The sequence below is a fragment of the Eleutherodactylus coqui genome, chromosome 5 (genome assembly GCF_035609145.1).
Source record: "Eleutherodactylus coqui strain aEleCoq1 chromosome 5, aEleCoq1.hap1, whole genome shotgun sequence".
In the NCBI taxonomy this organism is placed as follows: Eukaryota; Metazoa; Chordata; class Amphibia; order Anura; family Eleutherodactylidae; genus Eleutherodactylus; species Eleutherodactylus coqui.
The window spans coordinates 238457778-238480427 of NC_089841.1; the positions used below are offsets into that span (position 1 = coordinate 238457778).

The 22650-nt window shown below is 43.9% G+C and overlaps 1 protein-coding gene across 1 annotated transcript in view; it reads right to left on the reverse strand.

Annotated features, from left to right (window-relative positions):
- Positions 1-15178: 15178 nt before the first annotated feature.
- Positions 15179-22650, reverse strand: part of MUSK (muscle associated receptor tyrosine kinase) — a 136310-nt gene continuing 128838 nt past the window's right edge. The window contains exon 17 of the mRNA XM_066604382.1: positions 15179-18050. Within this exon, the coding sequence (XP_066460479.1) occupies positions 17371-18050 (680 nt within the window). The 3' untranslated portion in view covers positions 15179-17370. The remainder of the gene's footprint in view (positions 18051-22650) is intronic.

The following is a 22650-nucleotide window of genomic DNA, read 5'->3' on the forward strand; positions in this document are numbered from 1 at the left end:
TATAAAATATTTACAATACATCATATGCACCCAAAAATGGTACCAAAAACAACTACTTGAGCACACACAAAAAAAACAAGCCCTCATACGGCCTTGTCATGGAAAAAAGTGACAGCTTTTGAAAAGTAGAGATGAAAATCCCCCCAAAATTGTCACATCTTTATGACGAAAATAGGCCGTGTTCCTAAGGGGTTAACCTGATTTGTATGTAGATTGATTCTATAGGTAAAGGGTAAACTTATGTTCAAAGACAAGTATATCTTTTAAGGTAAACAAAGCTGACAATGATTTACTACAATTGTCCAGCTAGAGTCTAGTTTCCTGGTCTGTGTTTGTATTGACCTTTATGGCTATCACATGACATATCAAGACAAGTATTGTACATTCCCGTTATACATGGTCATTTTGTTTTGCCAGAATAAAATATTTTTAATTACACTTTTTCAGGAATTTTTTAAATGCATTAGATCAGATAAATAATGTGAATCCAGAATTGAGATGATTTAGTTTAGAATAAAGACCGCTGAGGAGCGACCTAATGACTAGGTATAAATATATCAGGGACAATACAGAGATCTCCCCAATCATCTATTTATACCCAGGACTGTAGCAAGGAGGCGCTCTCTACGTCTGGAGGAAAAAAGGTTTCTACACCAACATATAAGGGGGTTCTTTACTGTAGGAGCAGTGAGACTGTGGAACTCTCTGCCTGAGAACGTGGTGATGGCGACTACAAGAGGGGCAATATTACATGTTATAATCATTAATAACTTCAAAAGGGTTGGTGACCCAGGGATTATTCTCATTGTCAGATTGGGGTCAGGAAGGATTTTTTTTTTCCTTAAATGGGGAAAATTGGCTTCTACCTAATTGGCTTTTTTTTGCCTTCCTCTGGATCAACATTGGGGGAGGTGGGGATGAACTAGATGGACATATGTCTTTTTTCGATCTTATATACTTTGAAACTGTGAATAGCAGTGGGTTAGCAAAATTAAACTTCCCCAACTCAGAGGCCTCTGCAGGGCATTCTGCTGGTCCAACTGAGACGGAATTCAGACAATGGCCATTTCAGACAGTGTGATGACCATTTAAGAAAATTTTTTTAAAAAGCCACTGATAGGTGGAACTTTAGTGGTCTAGGACTACCGGGACAGACCTGCTTCATGTCTGATATGTAGGAGAACATTCGTTGGCATGTTGTAGCAATTAAAGCTGACTCACTGCGGTGGAAAACATTGTTTTGCAAATGGAGAGCCTTGTTGAAAACTAAGAGGGACTTACTGAACATTTGTAGTGTGATTTGCATACTTCAGTATCCCCATTGATTCCATGGCCATTTTTCTTTCTTGAAACCCTCTCATTTGGCTGCAATGGCTCCCACTACTTACAAAGCCTGACACTAGACCAATGTCAAGTGAGCAGTCCACACCACCCAGCATCAAACAAACACCATGTCAGTCATTAACACTAGGCAGGGAGGACCACCCACTCAAGAGTCAACTTGTATCAGGCTCCATAAATAATGGGAGCCATTGCAGATGAATGGGGAGATTTTGATGAAAAATGAAACTGACAATAAAATCAGCAGGAAAATGACTGGAAAGCTTTGTAGCCAGTTCTGCTTGACAGAAGACCTGACAGGCTCTCTAATTGAGCAATCAGTCAATTGTTCTTTAGGCTTTCCTGCTATTTTACACGTAGTATGTTTTTGACTGTAACATACAGGAAATATCTCTTAATAATTCCTAATTTTTTTTCACACCATTTGACCAAATAGTTAAAGATAAATTGTTGTCCCTGTCCAGTAACTTTTACCATCTGTCGATGAATCATGAGGTTCTGCAGCAATAACTCATACCAAGGGAGGTAATAAAAACCATTACAATTTTTACTGATTGCAAACATGTTTGGCTATATGTTTGAAAACTGAGTCTTGTCCCCCTCCCTGAGCATAAACTCCAAACCACTATCCACTGAGTTAATGGAAAAAGCGTCTTACAAGAAAGTCAAATACACAAGAGTGATTAAGTGTGAACCTCTCTGCTTATGTGTTTTGAGGAACAGGGTCATAGGGCCTCTCCAGCTTTTCTAATTGCCTTCAATGTTGCTGCTACTAAGAGATAGGTAATAATGATGATATATGTAAAGTACATTTTTAAAGTTTAGGTATAAAAATACATATTCCACAAGACTGTACACATACAGCTAGATATATATGCTGAGTCACATTGCCATGATGCAATTCATGGAAATTGATTTTCGGGGTGATTTGGATTTCAGCCCTCAGCTGGTTGATGATTTTGGTTTCCACTGACCATCGATACCTCTGTCTATTTTCAACTAATCACATAATTTATACCACTAAAGAATTTTCACAATTTACATCACTAAAGCTTTTCTGCTTGAAGAAACTTTGTTCATTGAGAGCCGATGTGATTCGTTTAAAAGAGAATGAGGTATCAATGGTCAGTGAAAACCAAAATCATCAACCAACTGGATTCCAAATCACTCAGAAAATCAATTTCAGTGAATTTCATCACGGTAACTCATAATGCGACTCAGTAGTTTGCATGGACCCCACATGCCTGTATGCATTCACAACTACATTTGGGCATGCTCTTCATGAGACAATGGATGGTGTCCTGGGGATCTACTCCAAGAATTAGACCAAGGCATCAGTTTGCTCCTGGACAGTTTGTGGTGGCATCAGCTATATTGATACAGAATGTTCCAGAGGATCTCAATTAGATTCAGATCTGAGGAACATTGGGGGCATTCAATGGCATCAGTTGATTTCATCATCCAAGAGCTGCCTACACTATCTTGTCACAAGAAGCTGGGTATTGTCTTGCACTAAGAAGAACCCAGGGCCCACTGCACCAACGTAACGCTCCTAAGATTTGATTCTGCTACCTGACAACAATCATAGTACCATTAGTTATCACATGAAGGTTTGTGCAACTCTCCAAGTACTGTATATGCCTCGCCAGACAATCACTGACCCACTGCCAAGCCAGTCACGCTGGATGATGTTGTAGGCAGAATAATGTTCACTGTGGTACCTCCAGATTCTTTCACAGCTGTCACATCGGGATAGTGAAAACAAAACCATTAAATCAATGGTTTTGTTTTGTCCCGTTATGCAGCTGTGATTTGAAAATCTGCTGCATAATGGGACTAAAATATGCCCATGTATTTAAACCCTTCGAGTGCAATAACACATCGTGCTCGCATGTACATGCGAGTTTCATACAAGCGCGTTGCAACTTTTAATTTTCTTCCTTGAAAATTTATGCAGTTCTTACTCAAGCCAAGTTGCAATTAAAGAAACACTCTATTTTATTTATTTTTGGGTGGTTTTGGTGGTGGTGAGGGATGTCCATGATAATATCACTGACCTCTGCTATGAAGGATACAGTTCTGAAGCTCTTCTTCTCCAGGCTGTATTTTACACTTTTCTTCTAGCCTCCAGGTAACATGACCAGCAGCTCTGGTCACTCTGTGTCCTTCAAGCTAATGGGTCAACATTATGTCAAGTGTCAAGTACACTAGCTACTTTTTTTGCCCATATCAACCAATCACAGTCCAGTCCATTTTGTATTCTGCTCTTGAAAATGAAAGCTGTGATCTAATTGTGGCCATTGGAAAATTACTAAGCTTTGTGCTCTCTGAAGAAGTCAGTTTTTCAATTAGCATAATTCCTGTTTAATGATATTATATGGACTGTACCACACAAGCTCTTCACTGGGCTGGGTGAGGACAAAAATTCCTATCACATTACTGCTGATTAGAGATGAGCGAACGTGTTCTTCCGAGCTTGATATTCGTGCGAATATTAGGGTGTTCGGGATGTTCGTTATTCGTAACGAACACCATGCGGTGTTCTGGTTATTTTCACTTCCTTCCCTGAGACGTTAGCGCGCTTTTCTGGCCAATTGAAAGACAGGGAAGGCATTACAACTTCCCCCTGTGACGTTCAAGCCATATACCACCCCCCTGCTGTGAGTGGCTGGGAAGATCAGGTGTCACCCGAACATAAAAGTCGGCCCCTCCCGCGGTTCGCCTCAGATGCGGTGTGAGTTAGATGAGGGACAGTGCTGTTTGTACCGGAGCTGCTGTAGGGAAAGAATTGGTAGTTAGTGTAGGCTTCAAGACCCCCCAAAGGTCCTTATTAGGGCCACTGATAGCTGTGTGTTGGCTGCTGTTAGCAGTGGCAAATTTTTTTTTCTCAAAATCGCCTCTGCAGACCGTTGCACCTGGCATTAGGGACAGAAGTGCTGCATAGGCAGGGAGAGTGTTAGGAGTGAGTGTAGCCTTCAAGAACCTCAACGGTCCTTTCTAGGGCCATATTTATCCGTGTGCAGTACTGTCCAGGCTGCTGTTAGCTGTGCTGCATTTTTTTTTGCTTCTCAAAATCGCCTCTGCAGACCATTGCACCCTCCATTGATACTGCAGGGAAAGAATTGTATAGGCAGGGCGACAACACAGTTGTTATTCATTGAATATACGCAGTGCTGCCTTTTGGTGCCAAAAAACTGAAAACAAATCTATTTGTCCAGCCTCTGTCCGTCCTAAGGGCGGTGGAGACGTGTGAGCTGCGTGAACAACATTGCTAAATCAGACGCACCCAGCTACGCTTTACTGCTGGCTTCGCCATTTGCTTTCCTTAATTGGGAAAAAAATACCTGCTCTCCAAGAGTTATAATAACTCTGCTACCCTCACGTTCTGTGACACATAAGCAGGGACACAGCACAGTTATTAAACTTCTCATGTTCATTGAATATACGCAGTGCTGCCTTTTGGTGGAAAAAAACTGAAAACAAATCTATTTGTCCAGCCTCTGTCCGTCCTAAGGGCGGTGGACACGTGTGAGCTGCGTGAACAACATTGCTAAATCAGACGCACCCAGCTACGCTTTACTGCTGGCGTCGCCATTTGCTTTCCTTAATTGGGAAAAAAATACCTGCTCTCCAAGAGTTATAATAACTCTGCTACCCTCACGTTCTGTGACACATAAGCAGGGACACAGCACAGTTATTAAACTTCTCATGTTCATTGAATATACGCAGTGCTGCCTTTTGGTGGAAAAAAACTGAAAACAAATCTATTTGTCCAGCCTCTGTCCGTCCTAAGGGCGGTGGACACGTGTGAGCTGCGTGAACAACATTGCTAAATCAGACGCACCCAGCTACGCTTTACTGCTGGCGTCGCCATTTGCTTTCCTTAATTGGGAAAAAAATACCTGCTCTCCAAGAGTTATAATAACTCTGCTACCTTCACGTTCTGTGACACATTAGCAGGGACACAGCACAGTTATTAAACTTAGATAATTCATTCACTAGAGGCAGTGGGGCCTTTCGTTTTCCAAAAAGGGCAAAAATTATATTTGGCCTGCAGTCTTGCGCCAATTTATTTCCTGCCTGTGAAATCAAATCACTGGTAATACAGCATGCTGAGGGGTAGGGGTAGGCCTAGAGGACGTGGACGCGGCCAAGTCAGGGTGTGGGCACAGCCCGAGCTCCTGATCCCGGTGTGTCGCAGCCGACTGCTGCGCGATTAGGAGAGAGGCACGTTTCTGGCGTCCCCACATTCATCGCCCAATTAATGGGTCCACGCGGGAGACGGTTATTAGAAAATGAGCAGTGTGAGCAGGTCCTGTCCTGGATGGCAGAAAGTGCTTCGAGCAACCTATCGTCTACCCGCAGTTCTGCGCCGTCCACTGCTGCCAATCCGAATCCTCTGTCTGCTGCTCCTCCTTCCTCCCAGCCTCCTCACTCCACTACAATAACACCTGCTCAGGAGCGGGAACACTCCCAGAAACTGTTCTCGGGCCCCTGCTTAGATTGGGCAGCAGCGGTTCCTCTCCCACCAGAGGAGTTTATCGTCACTGATGCCCAACCATTCGAAAGTTCCCGGGGTCCGGGGGAAGAGGCTGGGGACTTCCGCCAACTGTCTCAACAACTTTCTGTGGGTGAGGAGGACGATGACGATCAGACACAGTTGTCTTGCAGTGAGGTAGTAGTAAGGGCAGTAAGTCCGAGGGAGCAGCGCACAGAGGATTCGGAGGAAGAGCAGCAGGATGATGAGGTGACTGACCCCACCTGGTGTGCAACGCTTACTCAGGAGGACAGGTCTTCAGAGGGGGAGTCAAGGGCATCAGCAGGGCAGGTTGCAAGAGGCAGTGCGGTGGCCAGGGGTAGAGGCAGGGCCAGACCGAATAATCCACCAAGTGTTTCCCAAAGCGCCCCCTCGCGCCATGCCACCCTGCAGAGGCCGAGGTGCTCTAAGGTCTGGCAGTTTTTCACAGAGACGCCTGACGACCGACGAACAGTGGTGTGCAACCTTTGTCGCGCAAAGCTCAGCCGGGGAGCCAACACCAACAGCCTCACCACCACCACCATGCGCAGACATATGATGGCCAAGCACCCCGCAAGGTGGGACGAAGGCCGTTCAGCGCCTCCGGTTTGCACCCCTGCCTCTCCCCCTGTGCCCCAACCTGCCACTGAGGACACAGGACACAGGCACTACCGTCTCCTGGCCTGCACCCACACCCTCACCTCCGCTGTCCTCGGCCCCATCCAGCAGTGTAGTTCAGCGCACCGTCCAGCCGTCGCTTGCGCAACTGTTGGAGCGCAAGCGCAAGTACGCCGCCACGCACCCGCACGCTCAAACGTTAACCGTCCGCATAGCAAAATTCATCAGCCTTGAGATGCTGCCGTATAGGGTTGTGGAAACGGAGTCCTTCAAAAGTATCATGGAGGCGGCGGCCCCGCGCTACTCAGTTCCCAGTCGCCACTACTTTTCCCGATGTGCCGTCCCAGCCCTGCACGACCACGTCTCCCGCAACATTGTGCACGCCCTCACCAACGCGGTTACTGCCACGGTCCACTTAACTACGGACACGTGGACAAGCACAGGCGGGCAGGGCCACTACATCTCCCTGACGGCACATTGGGTGAATTTAGTGGAGGCTGGGACAGAGTCAGAGCCTGGGACCGCTCACGTCCTACCCACCCCCAGAATTGCGGGCCCCAGCTCGGTGCTGGTATCTGCGGAGGTGTATGCTTCCTCCACTAAAGCACCCTCCTCCTCCTCCTCCTCCTCCTCTGTCTCGCAATCAAGATGTGTTAGCAGCAGCATGTCGCCAGCAGTCGGTGTCGCGCGGTGTGGCAGCACAGCGGTGGGCAAGCGTCAGCAAGCCGTGCTGAAACTACTCAGCTTAGGCGATAAGAGGCACACGGCCCACGAACTGCTGCAGGGTCTGACACAGCAGACCGACCGCTGGCTTGCGCCGCTGAGCCTCCAACCGGGCATGGTCGTGTGTGACAACGGGCGTAACCTGGTGGCGGCTCTGCAGCTCGGCAGCCTCACGCACGTGCCATGCCTGGCCCACGTCTTTAATTTGGTGGTTCAGCGGTTTCTGAAAAGCTACCCACGCTTGTCAGACCTGCTCGTAAAGGCGCGCCGGCTCTGCGCACATTTCCGCAAGTCCCACACGGACGCTGCCACCCTGCACACCCTGCAACATCACTTTAAACTGCCAGTGCACCGACTGCTGTGCGACGTGCCCACACGGTGGAACTCTACGCTCCACATGTTGGCCAGGCTCTATGAACAACGTAGAGCTATAGTCGAATACCAACTCCAACATGGGCGGCGCAGTGGGAGTCAGCCTCCTCAATTCCTTTCAGAAGAGTGGGCCTGGTTGGCAGACATCTGCCATGTCCTTGGTAATTTTGAGGAGTCTACCCAGGTGGTGAGCGGCGATGCTACAATCATTAGCGTCACCATTCCTCTGCTATGCATCTTGAGAAATTCCCTGCAAACCATAAAGGCAGCTGCTTTGCGCTCGGAAACGGGGGCGGGGGAAGACAGTATGCCGCTGGATAGTCAGGGCACCCTCCTGTCTATTTCTCAGCGCGTACAGGAGGAGGAGGAGGAGCATGAGGAGGATGAGGAGGAGGGGGAAGAGACAGCTTGGGCCGCTGCTGACGGTACACCGGCTGATTGCCTGTCATCCTTTCAGCGTGTATGGCCTGAGGAGGAGGAGGAGGAGGAGGAGGAGGAGGATCCTGAAAGTGATCTTCCTAGTGACGACAGCCATGTGTTGCGTACAGGTACCCTGGCACACATGGCTGACTTCATGTTAGGATGCCTTTCTCGTGACCCTCGCGTTGCACGCATTCTGGCCACGACGGATTACTGGGTGTACACACTGCTCGATCCACGGTATAAGGAGAACCTGCCCACTCTGATTCCCGAAGAGGAAAGGGGTTCGAGAGTGTTGCTATACCACAGGACCCTTGCGGACAAGCTGATGGTAAAATTCCCAGCCGACAGCGCTAGTGGCAGAAGGCGCAGTACCGAGGGCAAGGTAGCAGGGGATGTGCGTAGATCGAGCAGCATGTACATCCCAGGCAGTGCAACAGTCTTTAAGGGCCTGGCCAGCTTTATGGCTCCCCACCAAGACTGTGTCACCGCTCCCCAGTCAAGGCTGAGTCGGCGGGAGCACTGTAAAAGGATGGTGAGGGAGTACGTAGCGGATCGCACGACCATCCTTGGTGACGCCTCTGCCCCCTACAACTACTGGGTGTCGAAGCTGGACACGTGGCCTGAACTAGCGCTGTATGCCCTGGAGGTGCTTGCTTGTCCTGCGGCTAGCGTCTTGTCGGAGAGGGTGTTTAGTGTGGCTGGGGGAATCATCACAGATAAGCGTAGCCGCTTGTCAACCGACAGTGCCGACAGGCTAACACTCATTAAGATGAACAAAGGCTGGATTTCCCCAGACTTCTGTTCTCCACCAGCGGACAGCAGCGATACGTAAGCAATACGTAGGCTGCACCCGCGGATGGAAGCTACGTTCTCTCTCACCATCCAAAACGGGGACATTTCTGTTTCATCAATCTGTATCTAATATTCCTCCTCCTCCTCCTCCTCCTGCTCCTCCTCCTGAAACCTCACGTAATCACGCTGAACGGGCAATTTTTCTTAGGGCCACAAGGCTCACTCAAATAATTTTTCAGAACAATTTTTATAAGTTTCAATGCGCTTAAAAGCGTTGGAACTTTAACTTGAACCAATTTTTCGTTACACTGGGCTGCCTCCAGGCCTAGTTACCACTTAAGCCACATTAACCAAAGCGATTCACCTGCCATCTTGGTTGGGCATGGACAATTTTTACTGAGGTACATTAGTACTGTTGGTACACCAATTTTTTGGGGCCCTCACCTACAGTGTAATCATAGTAATTTCTATGTTCTTCGCCTGCACTCATGGTACAGAAAGGTGTGTGGGGTTGGCCTACAGTTTAGCTACATAAATGTAACTTGTGCCTTGGCTATACTAAGGCTACTGAAATGGAACGAAGACTGCGCTCCCGCTATACTGCTGCTTCAGAATTGTTAATGGGGCCTGTCCTGAGTGCTACTATTGCTTACATGGAACGAAGACTGCGCTCCCGCTATACTGCTGCTTCAGAATTGTTAATGGGGCCTGTCCTGAGTGCTACTATTGCTTACATGGAACGAAGACTGCGCTCCCGCTATACTGCTGCTTCAGAATTGTTAATGGGGCCTGTCCTGAGTGCTACTATTGCTTACATGGAACGAAGACTGCGCTCCCGCTATACTGCTGCTTCAGAATTGTTAATGGGGCCTGTCCTGAGTGCTACTATTGCTGACATGGAACGGACACGTGGAGAGGACACGTAGTGCCTCAAAAACATCCCCCTCCAACAGGGAAAACATTGTTGGCAAATGCCTTTGCATTGGTTCGTCTGGTGGCAGTCCAAGAATTTCACCTTTACCGACACAACAAGAGAGCCCCCACACCATCCCCCCGCCACGGCCCACTTAATCCTGGCCACATTCCGAAAACCAACAAAATACAACCGTGCTACTAGGTCCGCAGTCACCACCACATTACCACCAACGCGGTTACTGTTAAGGTGCATATAACCACGGACACGTGGAGAGGACACGTAGTGCCTCAAAAACATCCCCCTCCAACAGGGAAAACATTGTTGGCAAATGCCTTTGCATTGGTTCGTCTGGTGGCAGTCCAAGAATTTCACCTTTACCGACACAACAAGAGAGCCCCCACACCATCCCCCCGCCACGGCCCACTTAATCCTGGCCACATTCCGAAAACCAACAAAATACAACCGTGCTACTAGGTCCGCAGTCACCACCACATTACCACCAACGCGGTTACTGTTAAGGTGCATATAACCACGGACACGTGGAGAGGACACGTAGTGCCTCAAAAACATCCCCCTCCAACAGGGAAAACATTGTTGGCAAATGCCTTTGCATTGGTTCGTCTGGTGGCAGTCCAAGAATTTCACCTTTACCGACACAACAAGAGAGCCCCCACACCATCCCCCCGCCACGGCCCACTTAATCCTGGCCACATTCCGAAAACCAACAAAATACAACCGTGCTACTAGGTCCGCAGTCACCACCACATTACCACCAACGCGGTTACTGTTAAGGTGCATATAACCAGTCTGACTGGGGCATGCAGACACCTTGACAGAATGAATAGTGTGTGGCACATAGCTTCCCCATTGCTATGCCCACGTGTGCAGCTCCTGATGGCGGTGGCACAGGATTCTATTTCTCATTGCTTCTGTACAGCATTGTGGGCTATCGCCCCGCCCCTATTAAAGAGGGTCGCTGCCTAGCCGTGCCAACCCTCTGCAGTGTGTGCCTGCGGTTTCTCCTCATGGCAGACGCACTTCTAAATAGACATGAGTGTGGCGTGGCATGAGGGCAGCTGAAGGCTGCGCAGGGACACTTTGGTGTGCGCTGTGGGGGGGAGGGGGGGCGGTTGGGCAGCATGTAACCCAGGAGAAGTGGCAGCGGAGTGTCATCCAGGCAGTGATTGTGCTTTGTTGTAGCTAGTGTGGTGCTTGGCAAAGGTATGCCATGCTAATGAGGGCTTTTCAGAAGTAAAAGTTGTTGGGAGGGGGGGGGGGGGGCACTCTTGCCGGTATTGTGGCTTAATAGTGGGACCTGTGAACTTGAGATGCAGCCCAACATGTAGCCCCTCGCCTGCCCTATTTTTTGTGTCATTCCCATCACTTTGTTGAATTGCCCAGATTTTCACACATGAAAACCTTAGCGAGCATCGGCGAAATACAAAAATGCTCTGGTCGCCCATTGACTTCAATGGGGTTCGTTGTTCGAAACGAACCCTCGAGCATCGCGGGAAGTTTGTTCCGAATAACGAACACCCGAACATTTTGGTGTTCGCTCATCTCTACTGCTGATGATTAAAAGCTCTCATATGGTTATAAACTGGTCTTTAGCTTATTTAGGAGAATATAGAAGTTATTATTACTTACAGTGTCATGCCAGCAGGCAGAGATGGTACTGCCTTTTGCTGGTTATGAGATGCTGTACTGATGCATTATGGAATTGCTAGCACTACAGAAGGGCGAGAAATCTAAAGATGGTGTCTGATATGTATCAGACTGCAGGGCTGCACTCTATGGAAGTGAGTGCAATATACACTAACGGCCAAAAGTTTTAGAACCTCAATTTTTCCGGTTATTTTTGACATTAGCACAGTTCAAGTCCAGCACATAATGTAAAATCATTAAAAGATTCAAAAGTAAGTTAAAACCATAAAAATATTATAAAATTTTAACCTGAAATGCATGAGTAGTCTGAATTTATGATAACCATAGGGCTTTTTTCAGAGAACACATCAAGGACAGCTGTTCTACAGCACAGAAAGCAAATTATGGTTTGACATAGGATGTAAACAATTCCTACCGGTGTCTCAACTTTTGTAGATTACTTTCAAACCCTCAGTTTCTATATAACCAGTGTTGGAACAGACTGCATTACTACATGTTCTACCGCAAGATTCAGACAGTTTTGCTTTTCAGGACAGAGCATATTGCTATCATAATGGTAAGAAAAAGACAATTAACCAAAGAAACAGACAAATATAACCTGTAGAAGTGTAGGTCTGCCCTACAGAGAAATTTCCAAGAAAGCCAAGGAGGCAGTCAGTACAGTTTGCTGTACCATCAAAAAGCACTTGAAAACTGGGAAAAACTCTGACAGCAAGAGGTCTGACAGACCAGAGGCCACTACAAAATCAGATAAGAGTTGATGAGAGTCAACAGTTTGTGTGATCAGCCCCTCAAAGCAAGTTTCTATTTCAACTGTGAAGAGGAGATTGCAGGTTTGACAGGTTGAGTATCAGTAAGAAAGCACTAGTAAGATTTCAAAATTTAAAAAACCCACTTCCCTGGGCCAAGCGGCACCCCAGTGGACTATTGAAGAGTGAAAGAAGATCTTATGGACTAATGAATCAAAATTTGACATCTTTGGTACATCATGCAGGGTTTTTGTACGCCATCAAGTAGGTGAAGCGATGGCTCCTGAGTGTGACACCAACTGACAAACACGCAGGAGGAAGCTTGGTCTAGGGCTTCTTTGCTAGATCCTGAGTTGGCAACTTGCACATAGCAAAAAAAGGGCTACTACAGTATTTTGATTTGCTATGCAATACTCTCTGCTGTCCACCTAGTTGGTCAGGAGTTCATATTACAGCAAGACAATGATCCAAAACATAATTCTAGGTTATGTAAGGGTGGTTTCACACCTGGTTTCCTGCTTAGTTCAGGGAGCAGGGAAGGGGAATCCACGCAGCCAAACAGCTCCGCCTCAGGACCGAACTGAGCAACGCTAAACAGACCCCATTGACTATAATGAAGTCTGTTCGGTTTCCGCTAAGCTGCATGCAGTGCTTTCTCTTCTGGTACTTTGAGATGGATCTGTGACAGATTCCAACGCAGATGTGAAACTGGCCTCAAAACTACTTATGAAGACAAGAAACCAGTAGGCTTCACAGAATGGAATGGCCTGCACAATCTCCAGACTTAAACCCCATTGAGCTTGTTTGGGGTGAACTGGACAGAAGGAAGAAAGCAAAGCAATCTACCAGTGCAGCACATTTGTGGGAACTTCTGCAACAATGTTGGGAAGAAATTTCTGAACAATATCTGAATACAATTTTAGAAAGAATGCTTCAATGGTATAAAGCTGTTATATTGGCTAGAAGGGCTACTTTGAAGAGGCAAAAATTTAGATTTAATTTGCTTAAACAAAGGTAATGGATTATTTTTATTCATCTTAACTTCCTCATTTGTTCTATGCTTTCATTTCAAAGTACATTTGGGCCATTAAACCATGTAAATATCAATAAGCACTGGAAAACTAGAGGTGTTCTAAAACTTTTGATCAGTAGTGTACATAGCAGACATTCAGACTCTGATAGACAATCAGGTAAGGGGGGCAGGAATGGCAAATGTGTTTTTGCTGTCGTGGCCATTTAAGAGAATAGATTTGTGTTGGAGCGCTTCTAAACAATTCTAGTCTGCCAAAGAAAGCAAGTATTTATTGAGTGTGGCTGTAAGATTTTACAATCATGTATCTTTGTTATGCACCCTTTTTACATTGTTAAAGACATTTTAACACACCCGTTTTACTCAAAGTGTCTATTAATTAAATTGACTTAGAGAGTAAACACATATTTGTGTCTTCAGCACTTTTGTTGGCTAATTCCCCTCTTAAAATAGATATTTGCTAGTCATTAGAAAGAAAATATAATTACAACAGAGACTTTTGCATGTATATAAAATAGAACATAAAAGAATAGCTTACCATTGCACATATTCATTAGGTAGTCTTTAAAGGCCACTAAAGAGCAAGTTTTTAGCCACACTGTTCTTTTAGTAGAAGCCTAATATATTTTGATTACTTATTTGTAGCAAAACGTGTGAACGAGGGGTGACATAACTCTTGTGGGGATCCAATGTTGTTTCAGTGTTACTGTATTAGGTGCATACTTTTCTTTAATCATATATTTTTGGTGGGGAGGGGTGGGTGGTTGACATTTTGGTTGCTTTGGCTCAATTTACCAATTTTCCATACATATATAACCTCAAGCTATTGATCAGGGGCCCAGGGGGCCCTAAGGGGAGGCCCTACATGACAGGGTGGCTAGGGATCAGGCGTAGAGGAAAGTGTTGAGGCAGAGTTGGATGGAAAAGGGGGGAATTGGGGATGAACAAGGGGAAAAGAGGGATGGGTGGAGATCGGGATATGGTAATTAGGGGGCGGGGTTGAGCAGGAGCGCCATTTTAGGGAGAAGAAGTAAAAGAGCATCTCACCCACCTTCCCCTTTTTAGAGAGGATTAAGTGCTAGTAAAATCAGTATAGCAAGGTTATAGATTACAGTAGATAGGGTGGTTTATGGGAAATGTGTTTCTTTCCTGTCATAGCAGCCTGTGGCAGGTGGGGCGTTCTTGAAGGGGGATTTTTATATTGGGTGGAGGGAGTTTGGTGGGTACAACCTCATTTTCAAGACTCCCTCTCCTTTTTATGTTTTTGTGGTTGGGTCTGGTGCTTTGGGTAAGGCCAGGGAAGGGATCCCGGATGGCCTTTTGGGGGGTGCTAGTGGTGTCTCCAAGCCGGGTGTATAATTGGAAGCCTTTGTGGCTCCAAGGACATCCTATCATATATAAAAGGGTTTAACACTAGAGATGAGCGAGCCTGCTCAGATAAGGTAGTTACTCGAGTGAGCCTCGCTCTTCTCGAGTAACTGCATTCTCATCTGAGCAGGCTTGGGGGCGGGGCGGCGGTGGGGGGAGATCTCTCTTTCTTCCCCCCGCCGCCCCCTGCTCACCCCCCGCCGTCCCCCTGAGCCTGCTCGGACGAGAATGCAGTTATTCGAGAAGAGCGAGGCTCGCTCGAGTAACTGCCTTATCGGAGCGTGCTCGCTTATCTCTAGTTAACACTCATTCACAATGTTAGACTGTGTATGGACACATCCTACTGACAAGGAGAATGGAAACATCCAGTTGGTATTTTACATATACATTTGTAGCAGGAATGACCGAGGGACGGCACAGTGCAGACTTTTAAGAAAAGATGCCTCAGAACTGTTTTATTATACATACTAATATATACTAAAAAGGACATGGGTCCTCTTTAAACCTTTCACCCCTGGTATTTCAGCATTCCTTTAAGATATATTTTATTATTGCAATTGGTTACATACAACAAAATTATTATTGCAGAATAAGTACTGTGGCTGAAATATTAACAGAGAATAAAGTAATAATGGCAAAATGCATTTCATGTCATTACAACTGTTTATTAAAAAATGATTGTTAAAAGTGACAAAGTCTCAAATGAGCTGAAATAAAAATTGCAAAAATTGAAATAAAATACAGTAAATTCTTATAATATTACTGTCCAGTTAATATAGAACAATAGTTCTCACTATGAAATGAAATGATCTGCTAAATATGACCATAAGAAATGGAAACTACATCATGAGATTATAATACAGACTAAAATGTCACCAATACTAAAAAAAATTGAGGTAAGTCCTATTCTCATCCAATTTTCGGACAAGAATAGCACATGTCAACGTGCGGTGTTCAGCACATCGAACAGCACAAGGATAGGATGTTCAATATATGTCCAAGGCAAATTGCGCCCGAGAATCTTGGACGCAACTTTTAAAACGCCTGTGTGCATGTACCCTAAATGTTTTAGGCAGGTGTGGATAAAATACTGCAACGTAAGAATGCTTACGAAAAATAGAAAGAATCTGATTGACTCCAAATGTATTCTGCAGCAGGACAACGACCCCAAACATAAAACCAACGTCATTAAGAACTGCCTTCAGCATAAAGAAGAACAAGGAGTCCTGGAAGTGATGATTTGGCCACACAGAGCCCTGATCTCATCATCATACAGTCTCTGTGGGATTAAATGAAGAGACCAGAAGATTTGAGCAAGTGTACATCCACAAAAGATCTGTGGTTATTTTCCCAAGATCTCGAGTTCCTTCAAAATGTAGTACAGGTACCTAGAAGAATCGATGCTGTTCTAAAGGCCATGGACGGTCACACCAAATATTGATTTGATTTAGATTTCTCTTTTGATCATTCCCTTTGCATTTTGTTAATTGAGAAAAAAAATTACACTTGTATTTTTGAAAGAATTCTTACTTTCCAGCATTTTTTGTTACACCTGCCTAAAACTTTTCCACAGTACTGTAACTGGTCATGAAAATCCATTAGAGCTCTTCCCTTGTCCAGCACTCTTAAAACACATGACTTAGCCACTGATTGGTTGATCATGTCACTTGACAAACTCTTCAATATCTGATCAGTCAGAGCTTTCACTGTGGCTCCCGTATTTAGACTTATTCGAACAAAAGCCAACCATTCAGACTGATCAAGTGTGTGAAAGGCACTTAAAAATGGTCCTAACGAACCCTAAAAAAAGTTGAAGAGATCAACAAACTAAATGTCCACAAGTGAAAGTATCATAAACTTATACCGATTACATTCTCGAAAATTGGTAATAGATACTCTTTAAGATGTGACTATAAAGGGGCAGGAGTGAAGACACAGATGGTTGAATGTGATGGGAAGAGGCAAGGATGGTAAGTGTTGTACATTTGTGGTAAGCTTCTTACATATCATGTAATATAATAACCTTAGGATGCTTTTGTATATTGTAGTCAATAAGCTGCTATTTAAAGATTTAGAAAGATCTCCAGATTCTTTCATTAAAATACATCACCCTAAGCTACTGCAAGTAATCTATAGTTCATTCTTAAAGGAGTTGTATTAGATTAGAAAAACATGGCTGCTTTCTTTTAGAAACAGCTCCACTCTTGTCCATGGGTTGTTCCTGGTATGACAGCCTAGCCATAATCATCTGACTACCAGACACATCCCATAGACAAGAGTGGTGCTAATCCTAGAAGAAGTCAGCCGCGGGTTTATGAGCTTATACAATGCTATCTTTGATCTGTTTTGATTCACAAGGCTTAGTAAATCCACGAATTTCGGAATGAATGATGTATTGTAGAAGATTTGGCTAAACAAGCAACTTAGTTTTGTTCCTGTAAACCTTCAGTGATGAAAAACATGATAGACGTGCACTAGATTTTGCTATTATTATTATGGAGCTACTTGACATGTCTCCAATGAAATGTATTCATTAATGTAAATGTCCTTCAGAGCCACATGTTCATTTGCATGTTGTTAGTCATTGATAATGTTAGAACACTTCGGAAAGCTGCTTTGCTCTCATTTTCATTCACTTTTTTAAAATTAAATAAATATTTTACAGTTTTTTCTCCACTAAGCAAACGTTTAGGGATAATATCCACTCAACTGCTGGTGCTGTAGGACCATTGTTTGTCCATGAATGGGTTTAAGCCATTCCTTGCTTCCATATAACACAAGCCATGTTCTGTAGAAATGCAAGGTCTATTTTCAAAGGATATATCAAGTTGCAATGTCACACTGAATGATATATCCCTCAAACTTGAGCGGAGTCAGCTCTGTCATACATGCGTTCCAGAATGCGGTGAATACACGCAAAACTTGGACGATCAGTAGGCATCTTGCTCCAACATAGACGCATAAGATTGTATAATTCTAGTGGACAGTTTTCAGGGCATGACAAAATATTACCATCTCTAACAAAATATATGACTTCTTCGTGAGCCATGCCGTAATAAGGTTGCATGCCGTAAGAGAATATTTCCCACAAGACAACGCCGTAAGCCCAAACGTCAGACTCTGTTGTATAGCGGTTGTAAAATATGGACTCAGGAGGCATCCAACGGATTGGTATGGCATCATTTTCATTTGCTTTGTAGTAATCTGCTGAGTATATGTTCCTAGAAAGACCAAAATCAGCTATTTTAACCACCATGTTTTCACCCACCAAACAGTTCCTGGTGGCCAGGTCCCGATGGACAAACTTCCGCTCTGAGAGGTAGGCCATCCCTGCTGATATCTGGCGGGCAATGTGGAGCTGGTCAGTGCAAGACAGTGGTGCCGGGTTGAGGTCTGAGAGTCTTACTCTAGTAGCAAGACTACTGTGACTTAAGCTGCTTAAAGCTCTTGGTGATCTATGTCTCAAGTATTCATTTAAGTCTCCATGAGCCATATATTCAAAAAGTAGACACATTGGTTTTCCAACAGCACACACACCTGAAAGGAAGCAAAGGAAGACACTGTCAGTGCTACTTCATAGACTATACTTATTCCCTATGTTTACAGTTGCAATCAAAATGATTCAATCCCCATTTCAAACTATACTATATGGAGAAACCCCTAAAACTTAACCTTTATTATTCACTAAATATTAAAAACTGGGCCCAATAGAACACACAAACAAAAATGACAAAAACCACCCCAAAGTGGCTAAGGACTTCTAATGCTCTATACTTCTACAACATTCGGATACCAGGGTTTCTCTAACTTAGTCCGTTGTTAGTTCTACCACTGTGTGTCTATTATCAGGGCCTCGGGGTACAGCTGTATTTATGAGACCTAATATAGAGGGCTGCTTCATTTTGAAATAGGGACAGTGCTATTGATGATCTAGTTTCTATCACTAGAGAAGCACGTTGAGCAATATAATACTGGCAGTGCAGCTTAGTGTTTTAGTTATTGATCTACAGACTATGTATTTACATAGACTGCAGGGACATCTAGTATCGCTCCCCATCCTTCTTATATTGTTCTTAGATGAGTAACAGAAGGGACTTTTTATCAATATCTGATATAGCCTTTAATGTATATTTATATATCCAGTTGATTCTATACTGGTGTGCCTTCTTTCAGAGGGGGTATTAACTGGTGTCCTTTATTCGTATTTCTTGGTTTAGGGACTTTTTACACATTTTTTATTTTTTAGGAGGGATATAATCATTTTATACTTTCCTGAGACGTGATGATATATTAATTTGTAATTGTATATTAGCCAACGTTTTTCATTGATCCATCTCTGTTGGTGTCCCAGTGGTGTAGAACTGTTGAGGATTAAAGGTCCAAAGCCACTTTGGGATGTTTTTTGCATTTTTGTTTGTTTTGTTCTATCGGCCCAGTTTTCAATATCGAGTAAATATTAAAGGTTAAGTTTTAGACCTTTTCCCAATGAGTAGCTTTTGTATAGGTTATTCCCTTCTGCCACATTGTCTTTGGTTTAATCCCATTGCAAATTCGGTTCAATTTGCTAAATTTACAAACTATTAGCTGTTTTCATGTTTGCAAAAAAGCTCAAAATAATGAAACAGGAACAATTTAAATTGCTCAACACAATTGATATAACTAGAAGCTTCTACAAATTCAACATAAAATGACACTTTTAATGATCACTGTAGTCAGTAAGGGCAGTAGATGCTGAGGTTTCTACTTGTACAATAAGGCCCATACTAAATGTTGAAAGTCTTCATGGTGAATTCCAAGACGTACACCTCTACTAAGCCAAAAGCACAAGAAAAGTTGACTCCAATATGTTTCAAATCAAATAAGCCACAGACGTTTGGGGATTATGTTCTGTGAAGCTCGGAAATAAAACTGGACCTTTTTGAGCCTATGAATCATTGGCATGTCTGGAGGAGGAAGAACAAAGCATACTCTGAAAAGAACACCCTGCCTACATTGAAGCATGGCGGTGGTTTAGTGATGGTCTGGGGCTGCTTTGTTTCCTCTGGAACTGGATAATCTTCAGCTTGTGGAGGGCAAGATGAATTCAATCAAGTATCTGGAGAAAAGATCATGCCTTCTGTGAAGCTGAAGCTTGGGTCTCATCGGATCTTCCAATAGGCCAAGGATCCCAAGTATACCTCAAAGTCCACCAAGGCTTGGTTAAAGAAGCAGTCTTGAAAAATTCTGTAACAGCCTTCACAGTAACTTCCAACACTGACAATGGGTGCAGAGATGATAGGATAGGTGGGGCTCTCGAGCGGCAGACCCCCGTCAATCAACTAATGATAGACCTATCCTGAGGATAAGGTACTATTAGTAAAAGTCACAATTAGTCAATATTAATCTGTGCATTGACCTCTTTAGTTCCTTCTAGCTCTTTGTGCTTCAGACACTTCCAACCAAAGCCTTCTGCTTCACTATCCATTAAATAATACACTCATGCTTTACGTCTCTAGTACAATTGTCCTTAATATTCTCCATTAGCCTAGGTGAGAGCAGTTTGTTCTAATCTCCTTTTTGTAGAATTACCAAAGCAATACAAGACACGCATTTCCAGCTGCTGTTTACGGCTCCAGGGGAATGACGATGATAACAAAGTGATTACTAGGACAGCTGACCACAAACAATGGAATGTGCATGATCAAATTGCAGAGCAATACAAATCTCTGACCTTTTCCTATGAGTTATTATGATAAAGGTGACAGCTGAATATTTATCAGGGTTTATTGGGAATTTTCTCGCTGTCACACATTTTCATAATGCCAAGCTAGTTGTTTCAGGTATTTGACCTATACATGTGCTTGCAAATTTACTCAACCCCAAAGATATTATTGAAAAGGATGAAGGGGTTAAAAAAGTTAAGGTAATGGCAGCTAGAGATGAGCGAGTATACTCGCTAAGGCACATTACTCGAGCGAGTAGTGCCTTTGCCGAGTATCTCCCCACTCGTCTCTAAAGATTCGGGGGCCGGCGCGGTGACATGTGAGTTGCGGCGGGGAGCGGGCGGGAGAGAGGGAGATCTCCCCTCCGTTCCTCCCCGCTCTCCCCCACCGATCCCAGCCTCCCGCCGGCCCCCGAATCTTTAGAGACGAGCAGGGAGATACTCAGCTAAGGCACTACTCGCTCAAGTAATGTGCCTTAGTGAATATACTCGCTCATCTCTAGTGGCAGCATCAATGGTGAATTTTTAAAAAAAGAGCTTTATTCATCCCATCTTAAAAAGCGACATTTTTAGCCATAAAATGGCCATTTTCAAGCAGGCCAATTTATGGCTGAAACATCGTTTTTTTAAGATGGAATGAATAAAGCTCTCTTTTTAAAAATTCACCTTTGATGTTGCTACTACCTTTCCTTTTTAATTTGGACAAGTTCCCTCCCCACCCCCGCTGGATACAGCTGAATGTGAGTGCTGTTGGCAACCATATATACTATTCTGGGGTTAAAAAAGTTGTGACTAATCAATAAGTTAATTCTCTTGTATTTAGTTACCTAGTTGTCCTGTTTTTCCCCCCTTATTTTCGAGAATTACTTTAGAGAATCACCTTTAAACATACTTTATCTTATGAAAATGCATGCTTCATTGGCTTCTATCTCATTGGGTTTTTTTGCCTTCCTCTGGATCAACATAGGGGTAGTGGGGGATAGGCGGAACTGGATAGACATATGTCTTTTTTGGGCCTTGCATACTATGTTACTATTGTCTGCATCAGGTCTTATTAATTGTTTATATTACATATTCCATTCCCTCTCCTTTTTGTAGTTTCTCGTTATCCCTCTCATTTTTGAAGCTTTTCTTTTTGTTTATTCTCTGAATAAGGTTAATAAAAATAGGATTGTTTTAAAGAAGAACAAAAGTTGCAACTAAAGTCAACTTAAGATATCTCTGGTTGGAAAACCCAAGGCAGTAAATTACTATGTGTATCCTGGAAGAAGAAAGAAATACAAAGAACAGGTATTCTGCCCCAAGAAGATGAGAATACAGAAGAATATAATTGAAGAAAATAAACTTTCTGGAGCTCAGAAGAAACCAACATGTTATCTATTGTATGATCGAGGGCATGTTTTGGTGGCCAACATTCTCTAAAGGACCTAATCAAGTTTGGTATACAAGAGACTTCCTGCCCATTCTACAAAATTAGACTTCCTATGACCACGTTAAAGGGGTTTTCAGGGGGTAACAGGTGACAATGGGGGAATGCAAGGTCCAGAGAAAAAAACAAAAACATTACTTACCTCTCATTGTCACAATGCTCCCTCATCCCTCCGATCTTCTGTTGACAAGCGCTGTAGCAGTCCCGTGACCCTGACAGGGATGTCACTCATGATGTCCCTGCTGGGGGCTTCTCCATGTGAAAGGTTTACGGGACGTCACCGGGCCTTCTGGCCAGGTGATCGTTAGATGTCATGCGTTGGACTGCTGAAACCACTGTGGTGAGTATGTTTTCGGCACCCGGGACCCAAAACTATATACATTAAATAACTCGAAAAATCCCTTTGAAAGATGGTCACCCTGACAGCAATAGAAGAAGTTGCTAGGCATGGTATACTTACACGTCCTTAGGAATATACTAAGGTGGAACTGGAAGAAATAAAAATAGTTTCTTGAACTTTGTCCACTCAATCAGTGCAGTGAAGTTCAATTTAAAGTTCCAAATGCAAATGCAATTGTAAACTAAACAAAATATATCTTGATTAGAGCGTAAAAGGATTGATAAATACTAAACTTTGGCCTTTTTACAAAATCCAGAAATTATGCCAAAGTTCACTCTGCCAAATGAAGTATTCTGAACAGATTGTTCTGAGCTGTACACTGAGGAATACAGTACAATGTCATCTCAAGAGGAATTTATGGAAGTATGTGGTTAAAAGAGATGTTCGAGCTTTTTAACGAGGGAAGGGAAAGCTTAGCTTAAACGAGCTGATGTCTGTTCTTAGGAACTAGTACAATCAAAAAGAACAAATTAATAAACTGTAGAAATATCCCAGATATTGGCGGCACTTACCATAATTGTGTCAAATACTGAGAAAGAACTGCATTAATATTGGATAATGAGGGTTTTGTGTCGTTTGACTTTATAGTGTGAAATGGTATGTTCCA